The sequence below is a fragment of the Pinus tabuliformis genome, chromosome Q (assembly GCF_031772625.1).
Source record: "Pinus tabuliformis cultivar Carrire ecotype Pingquan chromosome Q, CPIR1, whole genome shotgun sequence".
Lineage (NCBI taxonomy): Eukaryota > Viridiplantae > Streptophyta > Pinopsida > Pinales > Pinaceae > Pinus > Pinus tabuliformis.
Window position 1 is genome coordinate 362,519,404 of NC_142296.1, and position 24,474 is coordinate 362,543,877.

Here is a 24,474-nt window from a genome sequence, read left to right on the forward strand (position 1 = left end):
TTTTGCCTTATTGGGCATATGCATGACAACAATGGGTGCCTTCTCCACCAAGTTTTCATTCCTATTCTTCTTTTCGCTGATGATGTGATCCTTTTGGCTTCATTCATCAAGGGTCAAGAAATAATGTCTCTGACTTCATTTATAAGAGATGTCAACGAAGATGGTAATAATATTAGTTTAATTTCAAACCTACTTAGCAAATAAAAAAACTAAAATCTCTGTCGAAATTGCAATTTGATTTTTACTAGGAATTGGAACACATCACGCTTAAGAAAGTAGCAACACGTGCACATATCTAAAACTAAATTCACATCACTGTTTATTACTGTTGAAAATAGGAAATACATGGAAAGCTTCAAACTGCACCCTTCACTTACTACTTCCCACTCTCAAAAACTGAATGAACTTCAGTTACTTCACTCACTACTTCCCACTCTGAGAAATTGAATGAAATAAAACCTATACGCTTGCGGCTTTCCTTCTCTATATACTAGAAAGCACAATGAATTTGGACACATGCATGACGTTGTCTTAACTGAAATATACCAAAACCCTAGATCTATTCCTGGCCTTGAGATTAATGGCTTCAACCTGTATGAAAGATTTTTTCTGAAGAAAGCTATGTCGCAGGAAACTTGGGCCCCCCTTGTGTTTCAGCCGCATTTAATTCGGAAACTTGACTGAACATGTTTCAGTTCATATGAAACACATTTCACATGTCAGAAATGTGTTTCATACAAACTGAAACACGTTTCAACGTCTGTACAATGCATTTCCAAATGAAATTTGTCTGATTTTGCCTTGATTTAATCGTTGGTATCCACATTTTTGGTTTTATTGTCTAATCAAAGGTTAATTATGAATTGATGAGACATCGAGAAACCTCTAAGACCAGAAATTTTTCTTTAAAGGTTGTCACTCTCAGTTTGCACCAAAATGTTATTAATTAATAGAATTGTTGAATTCTTAAAGTAAAAGAACTTTTACTTAAATTTTTAACATTACCACTAATTGTTTCAGGGTGTTTGAGAGTGTTTCCAACCTCATCAGTCTTCACATGGAGAAAGTAGAATTTCATATCCTATTCAAAATCTAGCAGACTTAACTGTTTCTAGAATTTTAGGATTATTTTCATTAGATTCTATCATGTATGAAGGTATGGTATTGGTAGTTATTCAAGAGCACCAAGTCCTTTATGTACCTCGATGTTAATGTTTTTGCTTGTTGGAACTTGGACTCCTCTGTCATGGCCTTAGCAAAAATGTATCTTTCACTCAAACTAAATAGTAAAATCATTGAATGGCATGCTAGGCTTTTCATAGCATATTTTAAAGCTTGGATTAGGTATCAAAATTGGGTGGTGTTGACTGATGTCCCTAGAGGATTGAGGTAGAGACAAAGGGTGATACTAATGACTAGGATCCCAATATAAGAGATACTGGACCATTGCTTGTCATTAAATGTTCTTGCTCATTTATTCATAATGATTTCTTTCCATGTTCCAATATAATGTGCTCTCTCTCTCTCTCTCTCTCTCTCTATATATATATATATATATCCCCGTTTCCAAATTTTTTGTGGGGTCACATTTCCAGTGCGTTTCCATTTCGAAAACGCATACCCGTTTCCCTGTATGAAGCAACTTAGGAAGAAAGTGTGCCCACTAGAAGAGAGTGTAGGTATGAATGCACACATCTCTCTTCTAGTGATTTGCACCTCATTTATTGTTGGAAAATTTCCACATGCAAAGTACCCTAATGAATTGTGCATGCAACTAGTAACTCAAGCAATCTTAGAAATAAAACTAAATTGCAAAACATAAAAAACATATAAATTAGAACTAAATTGAGTATGGCAAATGCATTCCAAAGCATGTTTGTGCTTTTTATCTCTTTCTCCTTCATAAATGCTCCTATGCCCTTATTCACCATTGTATGGAATTTGCTGAAGGAGGGTGTTATGTTGTTATTATCATGAAGGCTATTGTATGAACTATTGTACTATACCTTCTCAGCATGTCGCAATATCTTGTATGCTTAATGTTGCCATTAATGGTGCTTTGTGTGACACTTTTCAAGGTACTCTAATATCCAATAGTTTGAAGTTTTGCGAACTCAAAGGTGGGTTGAGATCGGTAATAATATCAGAGCTATTGCTCATTAGAGTCAATTTTTTGGGTCAACCCCCCTAGGTGGGCACTTTGTTGGTTTGTACTGTTCTTATTTCTTTGGGAGTCTGTGGGTATTTTGATGGATTACATACCTTTATTCAATTACTCTTTTGACGCACCTAGCCACCTCTTACCTATTACATAGGAGTTGAGAGAGATTGCCTTTGATGACATTTACATGTTGTGCATACAAGTCACTTGGACAGACCCATTGGGTGGGTTATGCTTGAAGATAGCCCTATAAGCAAAGAACTTCATGGAGTTGACAGACAACCTCATTGTTCGACCTTTGTACATATGGAATCACTAAATGCATGGTCTGTGCATTCCTTTTGATCGATTTTGAGTGGGTTCAAAATGCACTTAGACTTTGGGTGGAGGATGAGCACCAACTTTATTTGTGACAAGATCTATTGTGTGGGACAAGATTTGCTAGTTGTTCCATCTCTAATTGGTAGGGACAAGGGAGAACTTCATATTCGATTGCTTCACATAGTACAAGATCTAAGGGCATATCCATTATCTATTCAGGGAGTAATAGATCTTTAATAGTCTCTTTCGTTATCTTGAACAAAGATTCTTGGCTCGAGATGTGAGGGAGGTCCTGGGATTCCATTCCCAGTTTCTCTAGGCACTCACTAGACCAATCTCCACTAGGACTATCACTTCACTTTTTACAGTGCACCTATCTGCTAGGGGTTCCAAGTGATCAATTGATAGTAATCTTGCTTCTGATCCTAGATTAGTGAGGTTGCAGGGGACCATCTCTACTTTTGAAATACCCCATTAGCATTGTCGTTGCAAATGTCACACTAGTGATCAAATATGTTATCCCACATCTTAATGGTAGGTTGCTTTTTCCAAGTTGTGACACTATGCAATTCAGATATTCTAGACCCTTCTTTAGACGATCTTCTATACATAGTTTATTTCATTTGGCCTTGGATACTAGGGGAGATAGAGAACAAGTAAGAGCAACATGGCAGACAAGGAAGTTGTTGGTCATCCGTCATCTTAGGTTTGTCATCTAGGAGTGACCTCCTGTAGAGTGGATTCATCCTAGATTCTCAATATGATAGGTCAAGAAGGGGAAGAAGGGGGTGTCAGGGATTACTATAGGATGTTAGAATTGTAACGGGGTCCTTTGGGCCTTCTTTGGTGTTGTTTATGATTCACTTGACTTTTAAATATTATCTTCTGACAAATACCCATGGAGCCCCATTAAGACTATCTCAAAATATTCATTAAAAGATATCATTTCTATTTAGAATATAAGTAGGGAAGTTTGGGGTCGTGAGGCATAGCTTGTCTTTACTATGATTGCTTTCAAGGCACAATTGTAATGGTTATAGAGGATGAGGCTAAATTTATGTGGATTCAGGTTATTAGAGTCTCTCCCATCCCTTGGATATTTATTTTCCAGTTTGCTACTTTCCACCTACCTCAGTTTCTTCCCTGGATAGAGATTTTGATGGGGATTCGTACTAGGACTTGTACATTGTCATTATACATTGCTTTGCAATGGGGGAAGGTCATCCTTATAGGGGACTTCAATACCTATATTGGGACCTAGCTAATTATCCTTTATGAGAGGTTAGAGGATGCATTCTACTTACAAGAGATTGATATAGACTTTGTTGGTTTGCATAGGTCATTGGATGATGCCCTAGTACCCCTTTTAGCCTATGGGAAACACCTTTTGCATCTTGGTGAATCCCATGATCTACTGATTTTGATTCGTATCCCTTGTTTCCCTAATTTTGTCAATTTCACATGTTCCCTCTTACAGAGCAGGGTTTAGTGTGTTGGACTATGTCCTTGCCAACTAGGAAATGGTTTGGTATATTTGCTAGTTCTTTGTAACTAAAATATCTATAGCCGACCACACCTTCCTCTCATTTTCCCTCAATGTTGATTGCCCCCCACACCCTTGGCCCCTCCGTACCACCATAGTTTTTGTTGATGTAGACTGGGATGCCTATATTGTTGCCTTTATGAGTTCCTTTCCTCAGTGTCAAGTTATTTGAGGAGATTGAGAGGAGAAACCTTTGAGGTAGGATTCAAGTGGGATTTAGGCCAAAATATTAGATGATGGATCATATCCTCACTATATGGGCCATGATTGAGGAGGTGAGACATTGCTCTTCCAAAAGCCTATTGTTGTGTTGTAGACTTTTAGAAATATTTTGACTTAGTTCCATAGGATGCCATGATTCAAAGGATTTGAGACATTGGAGTTTCAAATAGAATAATATTCTTATGGCCACTATCATGCAACTTTATGAGATAGTCTTTGGTTGCCATTTTATAACCCATAAATTACCTGCTTTCATTAGGAGCATCGTCAAGGTGAAGAAGGGTTGTCCCCACTCACCCACATTACTTGTGATCCACATAAATGAGTGGAAGCCTCTTTTGCAAGAGCACATCTAGCTAGGCGATATGTGTTTGCTCCATCATGTTGTGATCTCCATGCTCCTATTTTTTGATCATGTGCTCTTCTTCTCCACTCTTGAGGGTCTACAAAGATAATTGGATGCTCTTGTGATGTTTTGCTACCTTTATGAGCTGTCGATCAACCTTGGGAAAACCAAGGTGATGACCTTCAATTGTTCGAAGAAGTTCCTTTTAGGTTTCCACTTTTACTTTCAAGGGGTGGTGTTTGAGATTACCAACAAACATATTCGGAAGGTTAGTTTTCCATGCATAGGTTTGAGTTGAGGCAGACTCTCCAGTGTCGAGTAAAAAAGTGGTATTTTCCCTTGCTCTTATAGGGAGACAATGTTTCCAACATCGTTTTTAGGACATCTCATCCAATTTGGACCTCATGAATTCCATCATTAGACCCACAATTTTGTATGGTTTAGAGGTATGGGGTTGAGTTTGCAAGTCAGATTGGGCCTATACAAAAAGAGTTTAGACCCTCTTATTTTGTTGCATCATCAAATGCAATAGGACTGTCCCCTAGTGCATCATCCATATATTGTTTGCAACACATGCCTTCTAGATCAAGACTGTCTTCAAATTAGTAGAGTTGTTGGATTGCTGCTAAATATTTTCGGAGTTGGTGGTAGGCGAAGACCTATATCCATATCTTGTCTAGCAATGTTTGGAGGTCATTGCGCATTTTGTTTCACCTTTTGTGAGAGCATAGTTTAGTATTTAGAAGTCTATTGTTTCCTTCAGTTAGTTGGTATATTAGCTAGGTTAGGTGATTTCTCTTACTTTGATAATTGCTTGTGATGTATTTTTACTTAACTTGATTAGCTTCTTCTTACACTTGATTATTATTAGTGTTCTTTATCATCAAACAACTACCAAACAATAAAATCAATGAGACAATAGGACTGTAGGCGATCATCCAGGGCCAAAACCTCTCCAACTGAGAGGAAAACCCACAAGAATTCTTCTCTTCTTATAGAACTTCAATTGAAGAATTCCAAGACCTATGACCCTTGACCAAGACCCTTCAAGACCAAGTCAAACCTTGCTTCCAACAACTTTTGCAATTTCGACTTACCCAACAGATTCTTTTGGAATTTCGATCTTCCCAGCAAATTCTTTTGCAACTTCGACCTGCCCAACAAACTCTTCTACAACTTTGACTTGCCCAACAAATTCTTCTGTAACTTCGACCTGCCCAACAAATTCTTCTGCCCAACAAATTCTCCTGCCCAACAAATATAGAAATCCTAACACGAGAGAGAGAGGCCTAAAAACTTCGATCTAGTTCTTCTCCTTCTTTTTCGCCCTTTACAACTTCTATCTTGAGAAGATCGAACTTGCTTGAATGAGTCTTCAAATGAGGTCAAGTTCCTTCTTATTTATAGGCTTGTGAGTGGTACGAATTGATATCTTTTGGCCGACTTGTCCCTTCATGTAGGCCGACTTGATCTTTGCACCATGACGAGGTCTTGGAGGGTCTTTTGACTCAACTTTGACTCAAATAAATTTTCTTTATACTATGTAACATGCCCAAATGGGTCTTCAATACATGACAATGATTCAATTGACTTTATGACAAACCTAGAAGCACTCGATGGGTGCTTGAACTAAGAATAAATTTCTCTTGAGCATAAAATCCATGCCTCAAGAATAACAATAATAAATTTATTTTTCTCTTTTCATTAAATACATAAAATCATGATTACATATGTCATTATGGAGACCGAACCTACTTACATATTTCAACAAGTAGATTGCCTTCCCTTGTTTAAGCATTCTTTGGATTCTTTGGGCCTCCTCTTGCTTGATAAGTAGGAGGTGAGTGGGATTATTTGGGAGGATATTTATAGGGAGTGTATCCAGGTTAGTTGGATTGCCAACTCTAGGGATATGAGACCTAATATGGCCTTTTATGCAGAGAACTTCCTGGAGCTCAGAGACATCCTCATAGTGCAGTCAGTTGCATGCTTTGACATGGGATGCATGGACTCGATATTCCGCTAGGCTAGTTTTGAGTGGGCTGTCATTAGCTTTGAGTGGAAGCCAAGCACCAAAGACCAGAAGAGGATAGGTTATGGTAGATCTGCCATTTATAGGGATAGAGATAGAGGGGATCTTTAATTTCAAATGCCCCCATTATTATGAAATACGTGGTTGGTTCCATTACTTTTTTAGGGAGCTCCATATCCTGCTCTCCACCTTTTTTCGATATTTAGTCTAGTTGTGCCTGGCCTTATACTTTGGAGAGGCTTGAATGCGTAGAGTTCACATTGCCCTTCCCTGCCCCCCTTTATTGACAATTTTATTCAAGTGCTCCTTGATAGGGGCACCAAGAGGAAAGAAGAGTGCAACACCATTATAGATCTTGGATATGTTAGACCTTGAGAGGTAAACCTTTAGCAGGGAAATCCATGCAGAGTTGTCATCAGAGGTCTTAAGATAGCTCGCGCTAGATTGATAGGCAAACCTCTTGTACCAAGTTTTGATAGAGGGCCAACTTTTGTAGATAGAGAGACATCCCCCAGATTAGATCCATTTCCTTTGGCCTCAGATGGTAGCAGAGCTTTGAGTTCAAAGGAGGATCCCCCCTCTACTTTGTGCTTCGCTCCAGAGCATTGTTATTCTTCTTCTTAGCATTGGGATACTAACACTAATTCATGCTTTGATAGGAGTGGCTTTTGCACTCCCACTTTGTACCAACACTTATGTTTCAAGTAGTCCCATTGACCTACTTTTGGTCATTTATTGGATGTTAATAAACTTTTCTTACGTTATCTCATTATTATGTAGCAAACCTTGATATTCTTACATTTTTTGTATTTAGGATTTTGGATATACTTGTACATTCTTCTTCCTACTTCAGGGCCTCTTTCCACCCTTACGGTCAAACTTAAGGTTTTAGCTTATATTAGTACTATGTATTTTGCAATGTTGCATTTTGCTTTAATAGGAAGCTCTTTTGAGCTCCCACATTGTAATGATGATATTGTACTCAATAGTTCTATTGACTTACTTTTGTGGTCATTTGTTGGAGATTAATAAAATTATCTACTTATGTTGGATCTCTCTAAATGAAGAGGACTCAATTGAATTGAGGTGGACGTTAATTGAAGTGGATTAAGTAAAAGCCAACCTTGCAGATAGGGTGCCTTATCTCTATGTCATAAATAGCTCAACTGAACTCAAATATAGAAAGAATGACTCCTCAAGTGGTATGACCCCCTTTCCAAGAAAATATTGGATTTAGGACCAAGAAACACAAAAAATAGCATGTGTATGAACTGAATCGAAGTGCAAGTGAAGTCTAACTGAAGTACATTGAAGTATCCATGAGTAACAACTCTAGGTTGGGCACACTTTTAATAGAGTCCATAATAGATTGATTGGGGTCTGCAATAGGAGTTCAAAAAAAAGAATGCAACAAATTATAGATATAACCATAAATATAGAGATGCAACAGAAATAACACTTCATTTCATTAATATCAAAATACTGAAATATGCTTACAAACATAATGGAAATAAGTTAGCTCAGGCGATGGTAGCTTATCTCTGAGAAGAGATGTGGCGACTACATGCCTCTGAATTGTGTTACAAAGAGGCTCAAAGGCCTATTTATTATTGAACAAGGAGGGAAAATCCTAAACAACCAAAACCCTAACCCTAGGAGATGGAACGCCAAGAGTTTGTGGGCCTCGTTGGGGTTAGTTGGGCAACCAACTTCCCGGGGTTGTAACTTGGTCATATTATCTCTGTTTGGCACGTACGATACCTTGTTGGAAATATCTCTCTGAGTACAACATGATTTGGGGCAAGCCTCTGCCTATAGCTATGGGCCTGCTGCAGACCTCAAAAAAACGCCGTTTAGGGGGTCAAAACTGCTCCGAAAGTTTAGAACCCAAAAAACTGCTAAAAATAGTAAATGCTGCAATAAACAAGGAAACAGATGAAACCAATTGGAGGTCTAGGTGGAATAGGAGGGTGGCCACCAATATCCACCTGGATCAGTCCTCCCTCCTTAGGAAGCAATGGTCCCCATTACGTGCAGAGCCTCCATTCAGTGAGGAAATTTCTGTTGAACTTGGTCCTTGGTGAACCACTTGCCCTAGTGAAGGAGTTGGCCTGCTTTGACAACTTGATATTGTTGGATCCTTTGTTGGCGAGTGTTCTTGATCTGCGTGTCCATGATCTGATCAATTGTGGCCTGTTCCATGTAGTTTGGTTTTAGCTCTGTTGGTGTGAGTTGTTTTGCAATGTTGGATGTGTCCATCAATGGTGGAAAGCATGGCCGAAGGCAGTTTACATTGAACACTGGGTGCAGACCAAGGAATGGTAGAATGCTGAGCATGAAGGCATTGTCCCCTACAACCTTGGTGATGGTGTGTGGTCCATATTGGAGATGGCGAAGCTTGTGTTGGGGTCCAGCAAGGCGCTCTTTCTGCAATGTAGCCAAACTTTTTCGCCCACCTGGAACTTTTGCGACGCTCGATGCTGATCATGGTGTTGCTTGTACTTAGCATTGGCTCTGTCCAATATATCATGGACCTACTGGCGGATGTGTTGAATGCGCTCAATGAAGCTGTTAGCCCTGTCGACTTCGGACTGGATGTGAGCCGAATCTCCTTGAGTTGCAAATGGGATGGCCACATTAATGGGACATAATGGCTGAAGTCTCAACCCTACTTGAAAGGGGTTGTGGCCCCTTGAGCTATGGAGAGCTCTGTTGTAGCTGTGCTGGACATAGGGAAGGATTGCATCCCATGTGTGTGGGTGCTTCGAGTTGTACATGCGCATAATGTGTATGATCATCTTGTTGACGACCTCTGTTTGGCCATCAGTTTGGGGGTGGAAAGACGTGGACTTAGTAAGTTTGGTATCCAACATCGACCAGAGACTTGACCAAAATGCACTTAGGAATTTGCTATCCCGGTCTGAGACAATGGACCGTGGGATCCCAAAATGTACCCACACTCGCTCAAAGAAGAGCTTAGCAATGGCCTTTGTTGTGATACTCTTCTTGCAGGCCGCCATAATGGCCATTTTAGAGAATCTGTCGACGACCACAAAAACGCAGTTGTTGCCGTGCTTAGTAGAAGGAAGGCCCGACATGTAGTCGTCCATGGAGGTGGATTCCCAAGTTCGAGTAGGAGTAGGTAGAGGAGTATATAAGCCTTGCTTCTTGATGGTTGGTTTGGCAATGGCATAGGCAGTGCGAGATCTAATGTAGTTCCTAACATCCTGACGGTGGTCTAATAAAAATACTTTTGCAGTACTGCCACTGTTTTCTCTACTCCGAAATGTCCAGGGACCCGATTGTATTGTGCCTCCCAAATCATCTTGGCACGCTCGCTCTAAGGAACACAAATGTGTCCCAGGTGGCATAACAGTGCATCCTGGAGGAGAAAATTTGGAACTTACTTACCTTCTAGGAGTGTCTGGTATGTGTTGCCAAATTCTAGATCGCTCTTGTAAAGATGCGGCCACCCTGAAGTCTCGTGCCCACAGGAATCGAGCACAGTGATAAATGCTATGACTGGTGGTCGGTTGAGGCAGTCTGCAACATTATTGGTGCTGCCCTTCTTGTACTTAGTGTTCAAATGGAATTGTTGCAGGTATATGGGCCATTTCTAATGGTGATCGTTTTGCAACATCCCTTGTGTTTGTATGAACTGCAGGGGTCGGTGGTCTGTGTGGATGACCGTTTCCTTCCCTAGAATGTAATGCTTCCATTGACGACAAGCCTGCACAATGGAATACATTTCTTTGTCATAGGTGGGATACTTTTGGATTGTGTCTGAAAGTGTCTCACTGTGGTAAGCCATTGGATGCCCCTGTTGAGTAAGAACTGCACCAATAGCATAGTCGGAGGCATCTGTCTCAATCTCAAATGGTTGCTACAGGTCTGGTAATGTGAGCACTGGTGCAGAGCAGAGGTGATGCTTCAACTCAACAAATGCCTTCTGTTGGGTTTCATACCAAAAAAACTTTGCTTTCGCTCTGCCCTTGGTGACTTGACTTAAAGGCCAAGTGATATGAGAGAACCCCAACACGAACCTGTGGTAAAATTGGGAAGACCCAAAAAGCTGCGGAGCTCTCTTAGAGTGATTGGGGTTAGCCAATCCTGAATGACTTCTATCTTGGTTGGGTCCACATGCACACCCTGCTCATCAATGGCGTACCCCATATATTGAACTTGGGTCATACTAAAAGTGCATTTCTCCAAATTGGCACACAACTTGTGTTGTCGTAGGGTTTGGAGGACCTGTCGAATATGGTGGAGGTGCTCTTCCCAACTTTGGCTGAAGATCAAGATGTCATCTAAATACACCACCATGAATGCATTGGTGAAGGGTCGCAAGATATCGTCGATCAATCTCGTGAAGGTTGCGGGGGCATTCGTCAACTTGAAAGGCATGACTAACCATTCAGAAAGGCCCTCCTTGGATTTGAATGTAGTTTTCCACACATCTAAGGGTTTGATAGGCACCTGGTGATAACCGAACTTCAAGTCAGCCTTGTTGAAATATTTGGCCCCTTTGAGTTGGTCTAGAAGGTCATCAATCCGTGGGATTGGGTACCTATTCCGGACAATGATCTTGTTCAGCGCCCGATAGTCAATGCAGATTCTCCAGGGCATGTCCTTTTGTACCAATACAATTGAGCTCCCGCAGGGTGATGAGCTTGGCCTGATGTGCCCTTTCTGCAACAACTCCTGAATCTGCCTCTTGATCTCATCGTTCTCCAAAACAGAGCGTCGATAGATCGGTCCATTGGGTAGTAGTGTGCTCGGGGTCAGATCGATGGAGTGCTTGACCTGATAGTGCAGAGGTACCCTTGTAGGTGAGGCGAAAATGTCCTTGTACTCCTCCACGACCTTGTCCATCTGCTGTTGCTGTGCGGAAGAGCCCTGTCTGGAAGCCATGGCCACAATCTTCTTCTTTCCCTGAGGGCGAATCATGGGAAAATAAATTTCCTGGTCTGTGAAATGATCTTACTACCTTGCTTTGCAGTGATCAAAGGGATGGCGGTAGGCGGGGCTACGTCCGGTATCCTGTACAAGTTATTGCCCAAAGTGATAATCATAGAGCGAGGTCTAGACTCATATACAACATGCCGCTTCTACAAGTATGGTTGTCCTAATAATACATCACAAACTTCAAGAGGAACAACATCACACAGTACCTCATCTGTGAAGGGCTTGATGCTGTAGGGAAGGCGACATTGCTGGCTGACTCAGAGATCTCGTCCTTGGTGAAGCCACCCGATGGTGTACGACTGCGAATGTGTTGTAGTCAGTAGGGCCAACCGCTTGACGACCTCTGCTGAAATGAGGTTCTTTTGGCTCTCGCTGTCGACAATGAACTGCAATAGAGAACCCTTCACCCACATCTGCGAGTGGAAGGTTTCCCCTCCTCTGGATCTTCAAGCTCATTCTTTTGGATCTTGGTGGTGGCCATGGTGGCACTGGGCTCTACATTAATGATCTGCTTCCCTTTGTCATTCCCCTTGTCGAGTTCTGATTCAATGATTCGGAAGCCTTCAGCTTGGCCACCAGTGACTGCTTGGCCAGACACTCACTTGTGTTGTGAGTGGAGCTCTTATGGAACTCACACCATTTTCCGTGTCCTTCTTTGTCTTCATGGTGTTGTTTTTTGCTTGTGGCTTTAGCGGGTTGTCCTGGGTTGCCCCGCCTTGGCTTTGTCCTTTGCTCTGTGGTTTGGGGGCGACTTTCTCTTCCTTTAGATTCACAGATCCGAAGTCTAGCTTCTTCTGTTTAAACTTCTGCCCAATCTTGATAGCGTATCAGTATGCCGTGCCGAGTGAGGATATGTCCAAGAACTCCATCTCGTCCTGGATGTACCTGTGTAGATAGTCGTGGTACTTGAGTACCAAATGTCGCTCAGAATCCTTAATACCCCACTTCGTACGAAGGGTATGCAAAACATTGGTAAACTCCTGCACGTCTTGGTCCCTTCCTTGCCACAACGTGGTCCACTTTATGTATTTATCCTCATAACTCCCGACAGGGTAGTACTGCTCCTTGTTGGCGTCCCAGAACGAATTCTAAGTGGGTGTGACTGAAAATAGTGATGGTGTACTTTCGTCCTTCTTCTCACAGTAGGTTTCCCACCAGTCCTTGACATGGGGGGCGACTTTGAGAAGTGAAAAAGTAATATTTTCCCGACTGGAAAAATCATGAACAAAAAAATATCCTTCTAGCAGATTTAACCATTTATCTACAACGTCCGCATCTATTTGACCTTCAAATATGGGGATGTCAAAGTTAACTTGTACCTTAAAGGGTGTGGCGCTTCTAGAGTGGCTGCTGGAAGGAGATGCGTCGCCTTTGGGTAGTCGCTGAAGGATCTGGACAAAGTTGTCCATCATCGCGTTCCTTTGTTGCTCGAGGGCTTCTTCGAGAAAGATTTTGAAAGGATCTCCTGCCCCCTCGTCTTTCTTCTCTTTCGCCATGGGAGGCCGTTGGGGTTTGCGAGGTTGATCTTGCAAAGGTTCGACCAGTTCGAGCCCTAACTCCTTATATCCCAACCTCGTTGGGGACATGCAAAGAAAAACAGAGAAAGTGCAGACCGCTTTGATACCACTGATTTGAACTTAAACAGGAGCACAACACCTCGTTGGGGACATGCAAAGAAAAACAGAGAAAGAGCAGACCGCTTTGATACCACTGATCTGAACTTAAACAGGAACACAACAAATTACAGTATAACCATAGATACAAAGATGTAGCAAAAATAACATTTCATTTAATTACTAACAAAACACTGAAATATGCTTAGAAACAGAATGGAAATAAATTTGCTCGGGCAGTTGTAGCTTATCTCTGAGAAGAGATGTGGTGGCTACATGCTTCTGAACTGTGTTACAATGAAGCTCAAAGGGCTATTTATTATTGAACAACAAGGGAAAACCCTAAACAACCAAAACCCTAACCCTAAGAGATGGAACACCAAGAGTTTGTGGGCCCCGTTGGGGTTAGTTGGGCAGCCAACTTCTTGGGGTCGTAGCTTGGTTATCTTCGTTTGGCGCATATGATGCCTTGTTGGAAAGATCTCTCCGACTACTACAGGATTTGCGGTAGGCCCTTGCCTATGACTATGGGCCTGCTGCGGACCTAAAAAAAACGCCGTTTAGGGGGTCAAAATTGCTTTGGAAGTCCAGGACCTAAAAATATGCTAAAAATAGTAAATGTTGCAATAAACAAGGAAACAGATGAAACCGACTGGAGGTCTAGGTGGAATAGGCAGGTGGCCACTAATATCCACCTGGATCAAACCCATAATAGATCGATTGGGGTTTGCAATAGGAGTTCAAAAACCTTCTCAAAGGATGTGTCTTCTCTCTCATGAATTACTAATGCCTGGTCAACAAGTCAATTTGGGAAAATAAGGAACATTGATCTTTCATCATTGAGCAAGTGACATAGAGCATTTATTTGTGCAACAAGTTACTTGCTCTCCAAGCAAACTCTTAACTGGGCAATACTTGTCAACATGACTTGAAATTTATCATCAAGCAAGATGCAAATCTCAAGGTGAAAATATCATCATGAACAATCACGAATTTATATTGGGTCAATGACTCAATTGTTACTTCTACAAGGTGCAGGGACCTAAAATTTGACCTAATTTTGGAGTTTCTCATAATGACTTGAAATTTGACCTCATTGCTGTTCGACCTAAAGGGTACTAAATTATGACCAAATCTAAAAAAATTGAAACCCTAGTTTGACCTATTTTTTCACAATTTCAGATAATCACCGAATTTGAACGTGCTGGCAGCTGTCTTCGATAATGGTATATAAAAACATATTTATTTTTGAAAGTGCAGGAACCCTAATTTTGACCAAAATTTGACCTTATCCTGTTTTCGCCAAAGTTGAATCCTATGCACATTTCAGTAAAGGGTATCCAAATATTTTATCAAAGTTCAAGAAAGATGGATTTTTAAAAAATAGAAAATTTCGAAGAAAGCAATATTTTGAAAACCTGATTTTACCGTTTGGAAAATTCACCTGTGCCAGGTACTGCATTTGAAATGCAAGCATAGAGAGACCTGGTAAACTGAAAGCTTGTCGTGCTTTATATTTTGGTAAGGTTGTGGCCCTTCATTTCTTCCCCTCAAAGCCTTAGCTTTGTGAGCCGAGGAAAATATGATTGAAATGCCTTTATCTTTTTCTTGCAAAGAGCTAGTGTATCATCCTGATTGACCAGTTGGCTCATTAAGGAATTGAGACTATTTAGGTCAATGAAGTATCTGTAAACAAATGGATACTCCAGTATAATTGTTAGATGTTACAATTACAAAGTTAATTCTAAAGATAACAAGCATTTTGAAAGATCTTCAGCATGATTCTATTTCTCTGCTGGTATGAATGTAACTTGTTCTCTAAACGATAGCTTCTCTGAGGATCGCTTGCAAGAAACCTTTCAAATCTTTAAATCCAAGTAATGAAAATCTGCAACGATGTGCCAATTTTGAATTTAGCACTCTAAATGGTCGATGTTGAATGATGAACTTCGATGATAAGTTCATGCTGCAATGTGCCCACAAATTGTCGATCCTGGATATCTGTGAATGTATCCACAGACTGTCAATGCCAAAATGGCAGGATGAATTCTGAAGAAGTTCATTCCAAGTGATAAGGGTTAATTCATATGGCAGCTATTATTTTCAGCAAAACACAAAGGGAGTTGAAGGATTAAAGTCCAATATCCTTGCTTACAAAGTCCTTTGGTTTGTCTGCCATCAGTACGATCTGCCATTTGCTTATGAGTCATGTCACTAAGATTGCCTACTAATTATAGCTTGCAACTCCAATTTACAATCATCAATAAGTTATTATGTTGTCTGTAACATAGTCTGTGGTGATTTGCCTCCACACAAAGTCAAGACAAGCAGTGAAACTGATGTTATCTAGTTATGTTCTCATGCCCATCAAAATGACAGATACGAAAGTCAAATGGAAATTTTCCATTTATAATGTTATTTTCTCTACTTGTAATAGAAAATCAGTGTGTAAGATACAGGAAGGTGTGGCAGGGATTGTTATTATTTACATGTGGTTGATTAATAGGCATCTGAAATAAATTTGGATGCTTCTCTTTATTCTAGAACTCTCAGTTGGTTTGTTTATTTAACTATTGCTTACAGTTTCTTGGGACTGCCTTTTCAATCTGGTTTATGGTTTAAAAAGGTTCCGTATCAAAGTATGCATAGCCAGACAAGCTTTCTATTATCTGTAGAATATAATTATTGAATTCTAACCTTGAATACTGAAGTAACACTGGCTAGATTTTGTGATTTTAATTTTCCTCTGTTTCTGAAGTGAAGACGTATTAACATTTAGGAGAATTTGACTTTTTTTCTTTTAGTACACATGGCTTCTTTATATGATTTGAGTTTAACATAGGAGTTCAGCTTGTTCTCATAGGTTGGTGTTGTTGAAAGTTTGTTATGACAGGTGAGTCTGCCCTTTTACAACATGCAACGCTGCAGATGAAAAAAATTGCATCTGATGGAGAACGGAGTGCCCAAGAAAGGGTATACATGAAGAGTCTCTGTTGTACAGTGGAAACTACTGACGGTTATCAGGAACTAACTTTTCTGCAGTCTTTTCTTCTACCAATCAAGAAATGGTCTGACAAAAAACTTAGGGATTATCATTTGATGCCTTCTGAGGTTTGTAGTTATACATCCCATTTCCAATTTCTATGTTTTAGTTTTTCACTCTGCATGTGATAGATGCTGATAAAATATGCAGTAATATTGTAGATGTAGTGGCTAAGTTTTTCTTTGTGAATGTGACTGTCTCATTTTCTATATGTTATGAGGTATTGGATTTATTGATTGCTTAACGGACAATAGGGTAAGAAATGGATACACATTTCTTTCCAAATTATGTAATATTCTAAATAATTAATATCATCTTGATAAAACTGCATCATTATAACTTGATGGGATACGCGCACCTGTTTTCCAAGTTTTTGAATATCCACTTTATTTGTAAATTGCAATAGTTATTGCCTTTCATATCTAAGTGTGATCTGATGTAAGAATTATTTTGGTGTTTAAAACAGTTTTTTCTGAATAATGGAAACAACAGACTATGTGTTGGTTTTAGTGCACAAACACATTCGGAGAGAGGAGGGGGGCGGAAGGGAAAGGGAGATTAATGGAGGTGATATATTATTGCTATAAGCAATAAGTACATTGTCTAATTTATACCCCCCTGTATAGTTATTGAATTGACACCTCTTAACTTTCCACTAGCTACTAACACTAAATGCTACAAGATTTGCACTCCACGTTTTTATCCACGCTATTCCCTAGTTTACCATTGTGCATATTTTTGTTTTTGAGGCAGCAGCTGCTATGACTCAAATTAGCTGTCTGCATGTATTTTGTGTAAGCTTCTCGTATTAAAATTAGGGATACTATTATGGGACGGCAATCCATTACTGTACTTAGTGTCTCCTACAAGATTTTGGCCAAGGTGCTTGCTCTCTAGATGCATAGAGTTGCTTTGTGAATTGTTAGATAGGAACACAGGCAATTTTTTAGAGGGCACGTTCATCCCTGATGTAGTGAACTATGCATGGGAGGCGGATTGGGCCATGGAGATTAGCCAGAAATATTTGTTTCTTAAAATTGACTTTGTTCAATGAACCATATCCATCATTATGGATATGGTTCATTGCCTTGCATTTGGTTCTAATTGTGTTTTCCATGGTGAGAATTCTTTTCTACTGCTTCAACCTTCATTTTTGTGAACAACATAATGATTGATCACATCCAACTTCATTATTCAATCAGAGAAGTCTGTCCTCTTGCTGCCTATTTATATGTACTAGCTGCTGTTGCTTTGGGTTATTTATTGGAGTTGGCTAAGGTGAAAGGAAGAGTTTAGGGTATTTATCTTTTGAATGGGTTTAAGGTCATTAATAACCATTTTATTGATGATTCTCTTTTTCGAGTTTAGGTGGGTCGATAATCAAGGGAGGCTAATAGGGGTTGTTTGGATCTTCTTTGGAGTGCTTTTGAAGTGGTGGTTAGTGAGAGCATAACTAACTTGTTGGGATTGATGATCCCATAGCTTGGATCCCCTCTCTATGGAATTGGGTGATGCCCGAAGTGATTGTTAAATGCCTAGGGATCTTGTTTGGTGCATGTCTTTCAATTGTACCAAGCTTTAGTGAAAGCTTCTCGTATGGCATTATGAGGCTCTATCTTATATAGGTATGCTGACAATTGTTTCATGAATTCTGTAGGCATCCCACATTTATCACGTTTCTTGTTCCCTAGCAACTAAGTTGCACGAAATGCCGAAACGTTTCAGAGTTTCCAAAACGGGTATGCTTAGAAACGTCGCCTTCCAAAAATGGAAACGTCGGTTGAAACGTCATATATATATATATATAGTGAATAACACATTATCTTGCAAGAAAAAAGGAAATAAGATCCATAGATGACAATTTAGAATGTAAAACAACTCTATATTAACTCTATTAGATGATTACACGATGGTAGAGTTTCAGCTGAGTTTTGGAGTTTTGGGTATGGGTACGGTTTGAAACGCCGGATTCCTTGAAGTTTTGTGCAACATAGCCTAGCAGGTTCAATTAGGGAAATTGGATTGGGTTCTTAGGTTTCTTTTCTTTGGTTCAATTAACGTGGTGAGCTAGGACTAGGTTTGTTACCTCCCATTTTCTATGAGGATTACATCTGTGATTTTGATCACATGACTTGGAGATTTGCAAGGTGGCATAGTGATTCTAGCCTTCCAAAGGAGAATCTAGATAGAAGCTTTTCCAATTTTGCATTGTGGAGTATTGGGCTTGATTTTGGACATACCACTTCCATTGAGTGGATGGTGCCATGGTGGTGGAGACTCATCTTCTCCTCGATTGATTCTCATGGTTTGGTTCTCTCTTCATGGTTTCCCGTGTTTTAGTTGATGATTATGAGATGATCTTTGATGCCACTATTTTTCTATGTGATGGTCACCCTTTGCATGGAAGAAAGATGTGATCATGGCTTAAGCTGTTTGGGCTCATGGATGATAAATGATAATGAGAGCGCTATACTACTAAACATGCTCATGATAATCCTATTGTGATACTTGACACCTATAGCACTTTGTTATGACATGGAGTCTGGACTATCACTTCTTGTGGAGCACTGCTCTTGTACACATATTTTGATGTAATCCTAGCGCTCACAATGGCTAGTTGGCCAATTTTGACCTAGTTGGAGACTTATGATGTTAGCACCCTTGCTTATGTCACTTGGTCTGTCACTTGGAGTGGTGGACTAGAGTTTCATGCTACATGGATTTTACTTGAGCTTGTGATGGAGCATCCTAGTGATTGAGGATGAAGTGAACTTAATTGCAAAAACATACTTGCATCGTAGCCTCAAAATAACAAAACAATTAGTGATTCTAGGGCAATGCTGGATTCCTGGGAAAGCAAACCACACTTAAGTAATGTGAGTTTCCAAACAACACTGTTTTTCAATGTATTTTCCCTTGAAACATGGTTGAATGTTGATCCTAAACTTAATTGCAACAATTGTTGGCAAACTCATAGTCCCAAAGAATGTGCTTGATTGTTTTTGGATGCGCACATGCTAAGAAATGATCATTGGTGAGCCAACACTTATTTAAACGAGCTTTAATCGGCAGTCTATGATAAATAGCTGACCAGGCAAAGACCCAAATCTTGCAGTTGATGCCAAGAGACCAAACACTATCAAGGCTATGGATGTTAGTTATCTTTGAGATCAGAAGAGGTCCATAAAGCATTCATAATAGGTCAAGTGATATGCTTTTGATTAAGAAAGGAGTACATCTTTTTGGAGTTAGAATGCTTAATCTATTTTCTGAACTTCCATCACCAACCGCTTCACCTTGGACCCTTCATATTCCCCTGCATACTAGTATTAAACTTCTACATATCCCAAGGAATCAACTGGACAATTTCTTTGATATCAGGTTTATCGAAAGACATGAGTGTATAATATTTATGTGGTATGGTACGAATATTTCATTTTCCATAATGTTTGATACATACGCTCTCTGTGATATCTCCTAAAATAAATCGACTCAACCCTTGATAAACTGTTGATCTCTCATACAAGGTAAACTTTGAATTCATTTCTCTGAGCACTGAGGCAATCTGAAATTGTTTTGATAATGCTGAAGAAAAGGGCTTAATATTTCTGTGGTATTGTCTGAATACTTCATTTTCCATAGTGTTTGATACATACACTATCCGCTACATCTCCTAAAATAAATCAACTCAATCCTCTATGCAATGACCTAATTAATGATGAAACATCACATGTGCAATGGGTCTATTCAGAAATTTTAATCCTGGCCCACTGCAGAAATTTTTGTCTCTTACACAGTTCCACATCATATACATTTAAGTTTATGCATTATGCTTCTTATTTGGTAAACATTATGCTTTTGAAACTGTTGACAATTCTCTAAATTGACTCACATTTTCACATCACATCTAATTCTCCACTGTTGTGGTATTGGTAATGAAGGTATAATTATTTACAGGGGTCTGCAAGCATCTTGATTTCATCATTTTGAACAGCGCAATGACTAATGGATGTTGTGGGTTTTAAAGTAGACTCTCACTTTTGTCACAGGCCTGTGCTATATCTTTAATGCTAGTGCCATCTCAGGGTTAATAATCTTTGATGTGATCTGAATGGTACCTCAAAATTTATATCTAAATCTGGTGTAGGATCTTTGGTTAAGATAACATTAAATCTCCTCTGCTATTACACTTTTTCTGTGTCTTGTTTGCTGTTACCCACACAAAAGTGGGTAACCCATAGGAAAAAAAATTCTCCTCCTTGTTCAGCCAGCCAGCTAGTGGCCCTATATGATCAGCACATAACACAATGCCAAGATTCTCCACTTTTCTCTGTGCTCAGATTTCTGTCTCCCATCCGGCATTCCTTGAAGGAAGGTAGGTCATCCATCAGCAGGTACGTTAACCATTTTGTAATCACGCGCTTTCACGTAAAGTTATGGGCATACTAATATGGATCAAGGGGCAAAGTGGATTACTGACCAATTTTGATTGTATTCTTGTTCCCTCACTTCATTCTGGAGGTTGGTCTTTGACTCTAGTCCTGCGGGACCTCCTTTGAGGCCTTAGCATTTTAGGAAGGGTACTACTGGGGAGGCACTGATAGTCTGATTGGATTAGTGTGTCCAAGATATTCCATACCACTTTCCATCTTTCTCCTTATTCATCCCCATTCTTCGCGCTAGTGGTCATTGGTCTTGAGATTAACACCCTTTCATTCTCATCCTTGAGTCTAGGCCTAGAAAACTTTGGCATAGAGGTTGATGTAGCCAAAATAATGATAAAAGGATAAGAAATCCATAATGAAAGAAAAATGAAAAATGTAAAAGGTGGCTGGGACATTTGATTAGCACATGGGCAAAAGCCGAGCATGAGCTCTGCCCCCCTCATTAGCCATAACCCAATTCCTCAAGCACATGATGCTTCATCTATAAAAGGAACTCTTGTATTTTCCCAACTTGATGAGCCATAAACTGACTCATCATTAAGTGGTAGTGAAAATTCTCAAAAAGCCAAATTAGGCTCTTGAGCTATCTAACCAAACCAAAGCAAATCATAAAGAAGTAAACTATGCATCAAAGGGGTGAAAAGAGCAGGCTGCGGAAAGGGGTAACTCATGTTTCCACGATTGCTTCCTCCTCACATCTTTACACTCAAGATGTTGGACCTCCATTATCTAGTCACTTGGCTATGGCACCTTGCCCTGAAGTCTTTCTTTCTCCGCAGCTACCATGCTCACACACACCTAGGAATTGATGGGTTAATTTGGGACATGTCACTTCCCCTTGGGGGTTGGAAACACCTAATAGGGTTATCCACCTAACCATCCCTAACATAAGGAGATAAATTGTTTATGGGACTTGATCTAGTTAGACATTTGAAGGTGAGCTTTGTGTGAATTGTTTATGTGCCCTTGACATTAGGTATGGTCTTCTTTGATGCATTTATGGTTAGTCCCTAATGACTAGTGATTTCACTTGATTAAGGTTTTGTCAAGTGGCGTCATCACAGTGGTAGAGGCCTCTTGAAAGATGATTATCACTCCATTCAGCAATAAACTAGAGGGCTTTTAAGTTTTTACCCATTCCAGAGAGCATATATGACCTTGTTGTTGCAACATTGCCCACCTAGAGCAGAGCGTTGGGTTATATGATGGTTCCACATGGTACTTGACACTCTAAAGTATCCCCAGATGCTAAAACGCTGAGGGGAAGGCTTGATGTTGGATTGATAGATGATGTGCCTAGATGGACCCAGGATGCCCCTAGGTTGACATTGACATTGTTTAATGAGTGTTGCTTGTTCAGCGTTGGGTTATATGATGGTTCCACATGGTACTTGACACTCTAAAGTATCCCCAGATGCTAAAACGCTGAGGGGAAGGCTTGATGTTGGATTGATAGATGATGTGCCTAGATGGACCCAAGATGCCCCCAGGTTGACATTGACATTGTTTAATGCGTGTTGCTTGTTCCAGAGCTTGGATGGTGATGGTTATCCTTGAGATGACATGGGAGGGCTTGCATATCACTATTTGACCCCAACGCTGGAGTATATTGGTGCCACGTCACCCCTCCCGCACTTTAGAGGGTGACATAGGGCACCTTGGTGATGACGTCATGTTTTGGAGGCACTTTGGAGGCATACCCATGGACTTGGAGCTACTTTTGGAGTATGGAGCACTCATTAACCTATTAGTCACTTACTAGTGGCATTTTGAGCTCCTTTGAAGGATGATGTCATAGTGGAGGAGTTTTTCTCCCACGCGTAGGCTCTTTTTGCGTTATTTGTTATGTTTTTGAGCTATTGAGGTTGGTTTGTAACTTCACGCTTGTTGAACACTCAAGTAAACTTGTAATTAGGGATTTTACTTGTATATTGTAAAAATAAGGGTAGTAAGCCTCATATAAATAGAGGCTCCTCTTATTTAATTTGATCAACACACATTCTATCACTCTTCTTTAGTAAAGAGTGCGAGTTAGTCCTTTTAGCTACTTTGGCAAGATGTGATCTTTTTATGGTGTGATTTTCTTTTGAAGATGAATTTTTGTGTGGGGATGTTTTCTTAGTATTGAAAGAAGTGTTTTTAGGATAATTTTGTAAGTTTCATGCTTTATCTTCTATATTTTGCATATTGTATTTGTGCTTTTAGGGTTTCTAATTTGTGCCATGACTAAATGCTAATTCAGTTTGAATTTTTGCTTCATTATAATATGAAAACTTGTTCTCTTGAAATCTATAAGGAAATCCTGATTGTGCTTTCCTTATATTTTATTTAATTTCTCCCCTCACAAGGAAAATAGGAAAGCGGACGTTCCACTCATCGCCCTTTACTCCATCAAAACCTTTTCATGGAATTTTAGCTCTAGAAGACTCCATTAAGCTCGTTTAGGTTAAGGCACTAATCTCAAATTGTGTTGATCACTCTTTAAATTAATTAAATTATTTTCCTTTATCCGTTTCCTAGACGTCCAGGGTTAGCAACTAGGGTTTTAGGGTAAAATTTTGCTTAAAAAGTGAATTTGTGTTGATGTTTATGGTTCATCAATAAATCACATAAAAGCAAAATCTAGTGTTGTGTATGGTTAATCCTTCCTTTTTTATAGTTGATGTTATCCTTATTAGCTGTTCATGCATGTTTTTCAGCCCTGAATTCCTGTTAGGTGACCCTATCCCTAGGTGTTTATTGGAAGGCCTTGTTCCCTCTTTACTGATGATCCTTGATAGGCCTTTTCTCTGGTTGTTATATGGCATCATGTACCCTATCATTGCAAATCAACAAAACTTTAACTTATAACAACCATTTTTTAGTCTAGGAGTAGAGTTTTGCATATTGGCATAGAATATCAAGGCCTTTCTAGGCTTCACTGATACTTATTCCAGATATTAGACTTAATATCTATCACATTGAGCCTTAGTATTAGTATATTCATTTGGTGATTTAGGGAAGCCTATCTTGTGGTCAAATACCACTAAAGAGCAGGAGAAGGTTGCTGAGGTGACAACGACACCCTTTTTCTTGTGGCCATAAGGTTTAGTTCCACCTAGTGGGGCTTTCCTTTAGGCCTGCTAGATTTTACGGCAACATTTACCATTTATTAACCTTTGAGAAAAGGTATAAAGGTGTTTCCTAGTGCTTTTGCTTTTTGCCTACGAAAACACATGAGAACAATTTTTTAGTGTCTTTATGAGTTATTAAAGTCATGTGACTTAAAGTCACTTTATGAGGTACTAGAGTACTATGTACCCTAATTTTATTAAAGTCACCTTATATTTTTAAGTTGATTTTATGTGGAAAAAGGTACAAGGTACAAAAACAACATTATAGTGACTAGGGAGCTCAGTAATGAGGGGGAAAGATAAAAAGGGGGTCAATGGGAGATTAGATCTCCACCCTTAATCAAGGACAGCTGAGATTTAATCTCAGCCCTTGATCTAAGGGTTAGGGTTCTATCAATCTAATGAGAGTAAAAAGGAAGAAAAAAGGAAAGGAGACTCATTCTTCATGTGCATTTGTTGGAGAAGAGGAGCAAGGAGGAAGAGAAGGGGCTTGAAGCTGAGATAGCTCAGGTAGCTGAAGGAGAGAATAACACACAACTGTAAAGAGATTCTACAGCTTGAATCCCAAGGCAGAAATCACTGATACAAAGCTTGTGAAGATTCAAACATCCCCAACGTGAATTTCGAGAGCCTGAGGACAGAGAATCTGCGTAGTTTTCGAGGGGATTCT

At 39.8% G+C, this 24,474-nt stretch overlaps 1 protein-coding gene across 3 annotated transcripts in view; it reads left to right on the forward strand.

Annotated features, from left to right (window-relative positions):
* The window catches only part of LOC149219667 (protein unc-13 homolog), a 298,200-nt gene that overhangs the window by 8,222 nt on the left and 265,504 nt on the right, over positions 1–24,474 (forward strand). For all 3 annotated transcript variants that reach the window (XM_089384442.1, XM_089384441.1, XM_089384440.1), the window contains exon 12: positions 16,084–16,314. In XM_089384442.1, the coding sequence (XP_089240568.1) occupies positions 16,084–16,314 (231 nt within the window). The remainder of the gene's footprint in view (positions 1–16,083; positions 16,315–24,474) is intronic.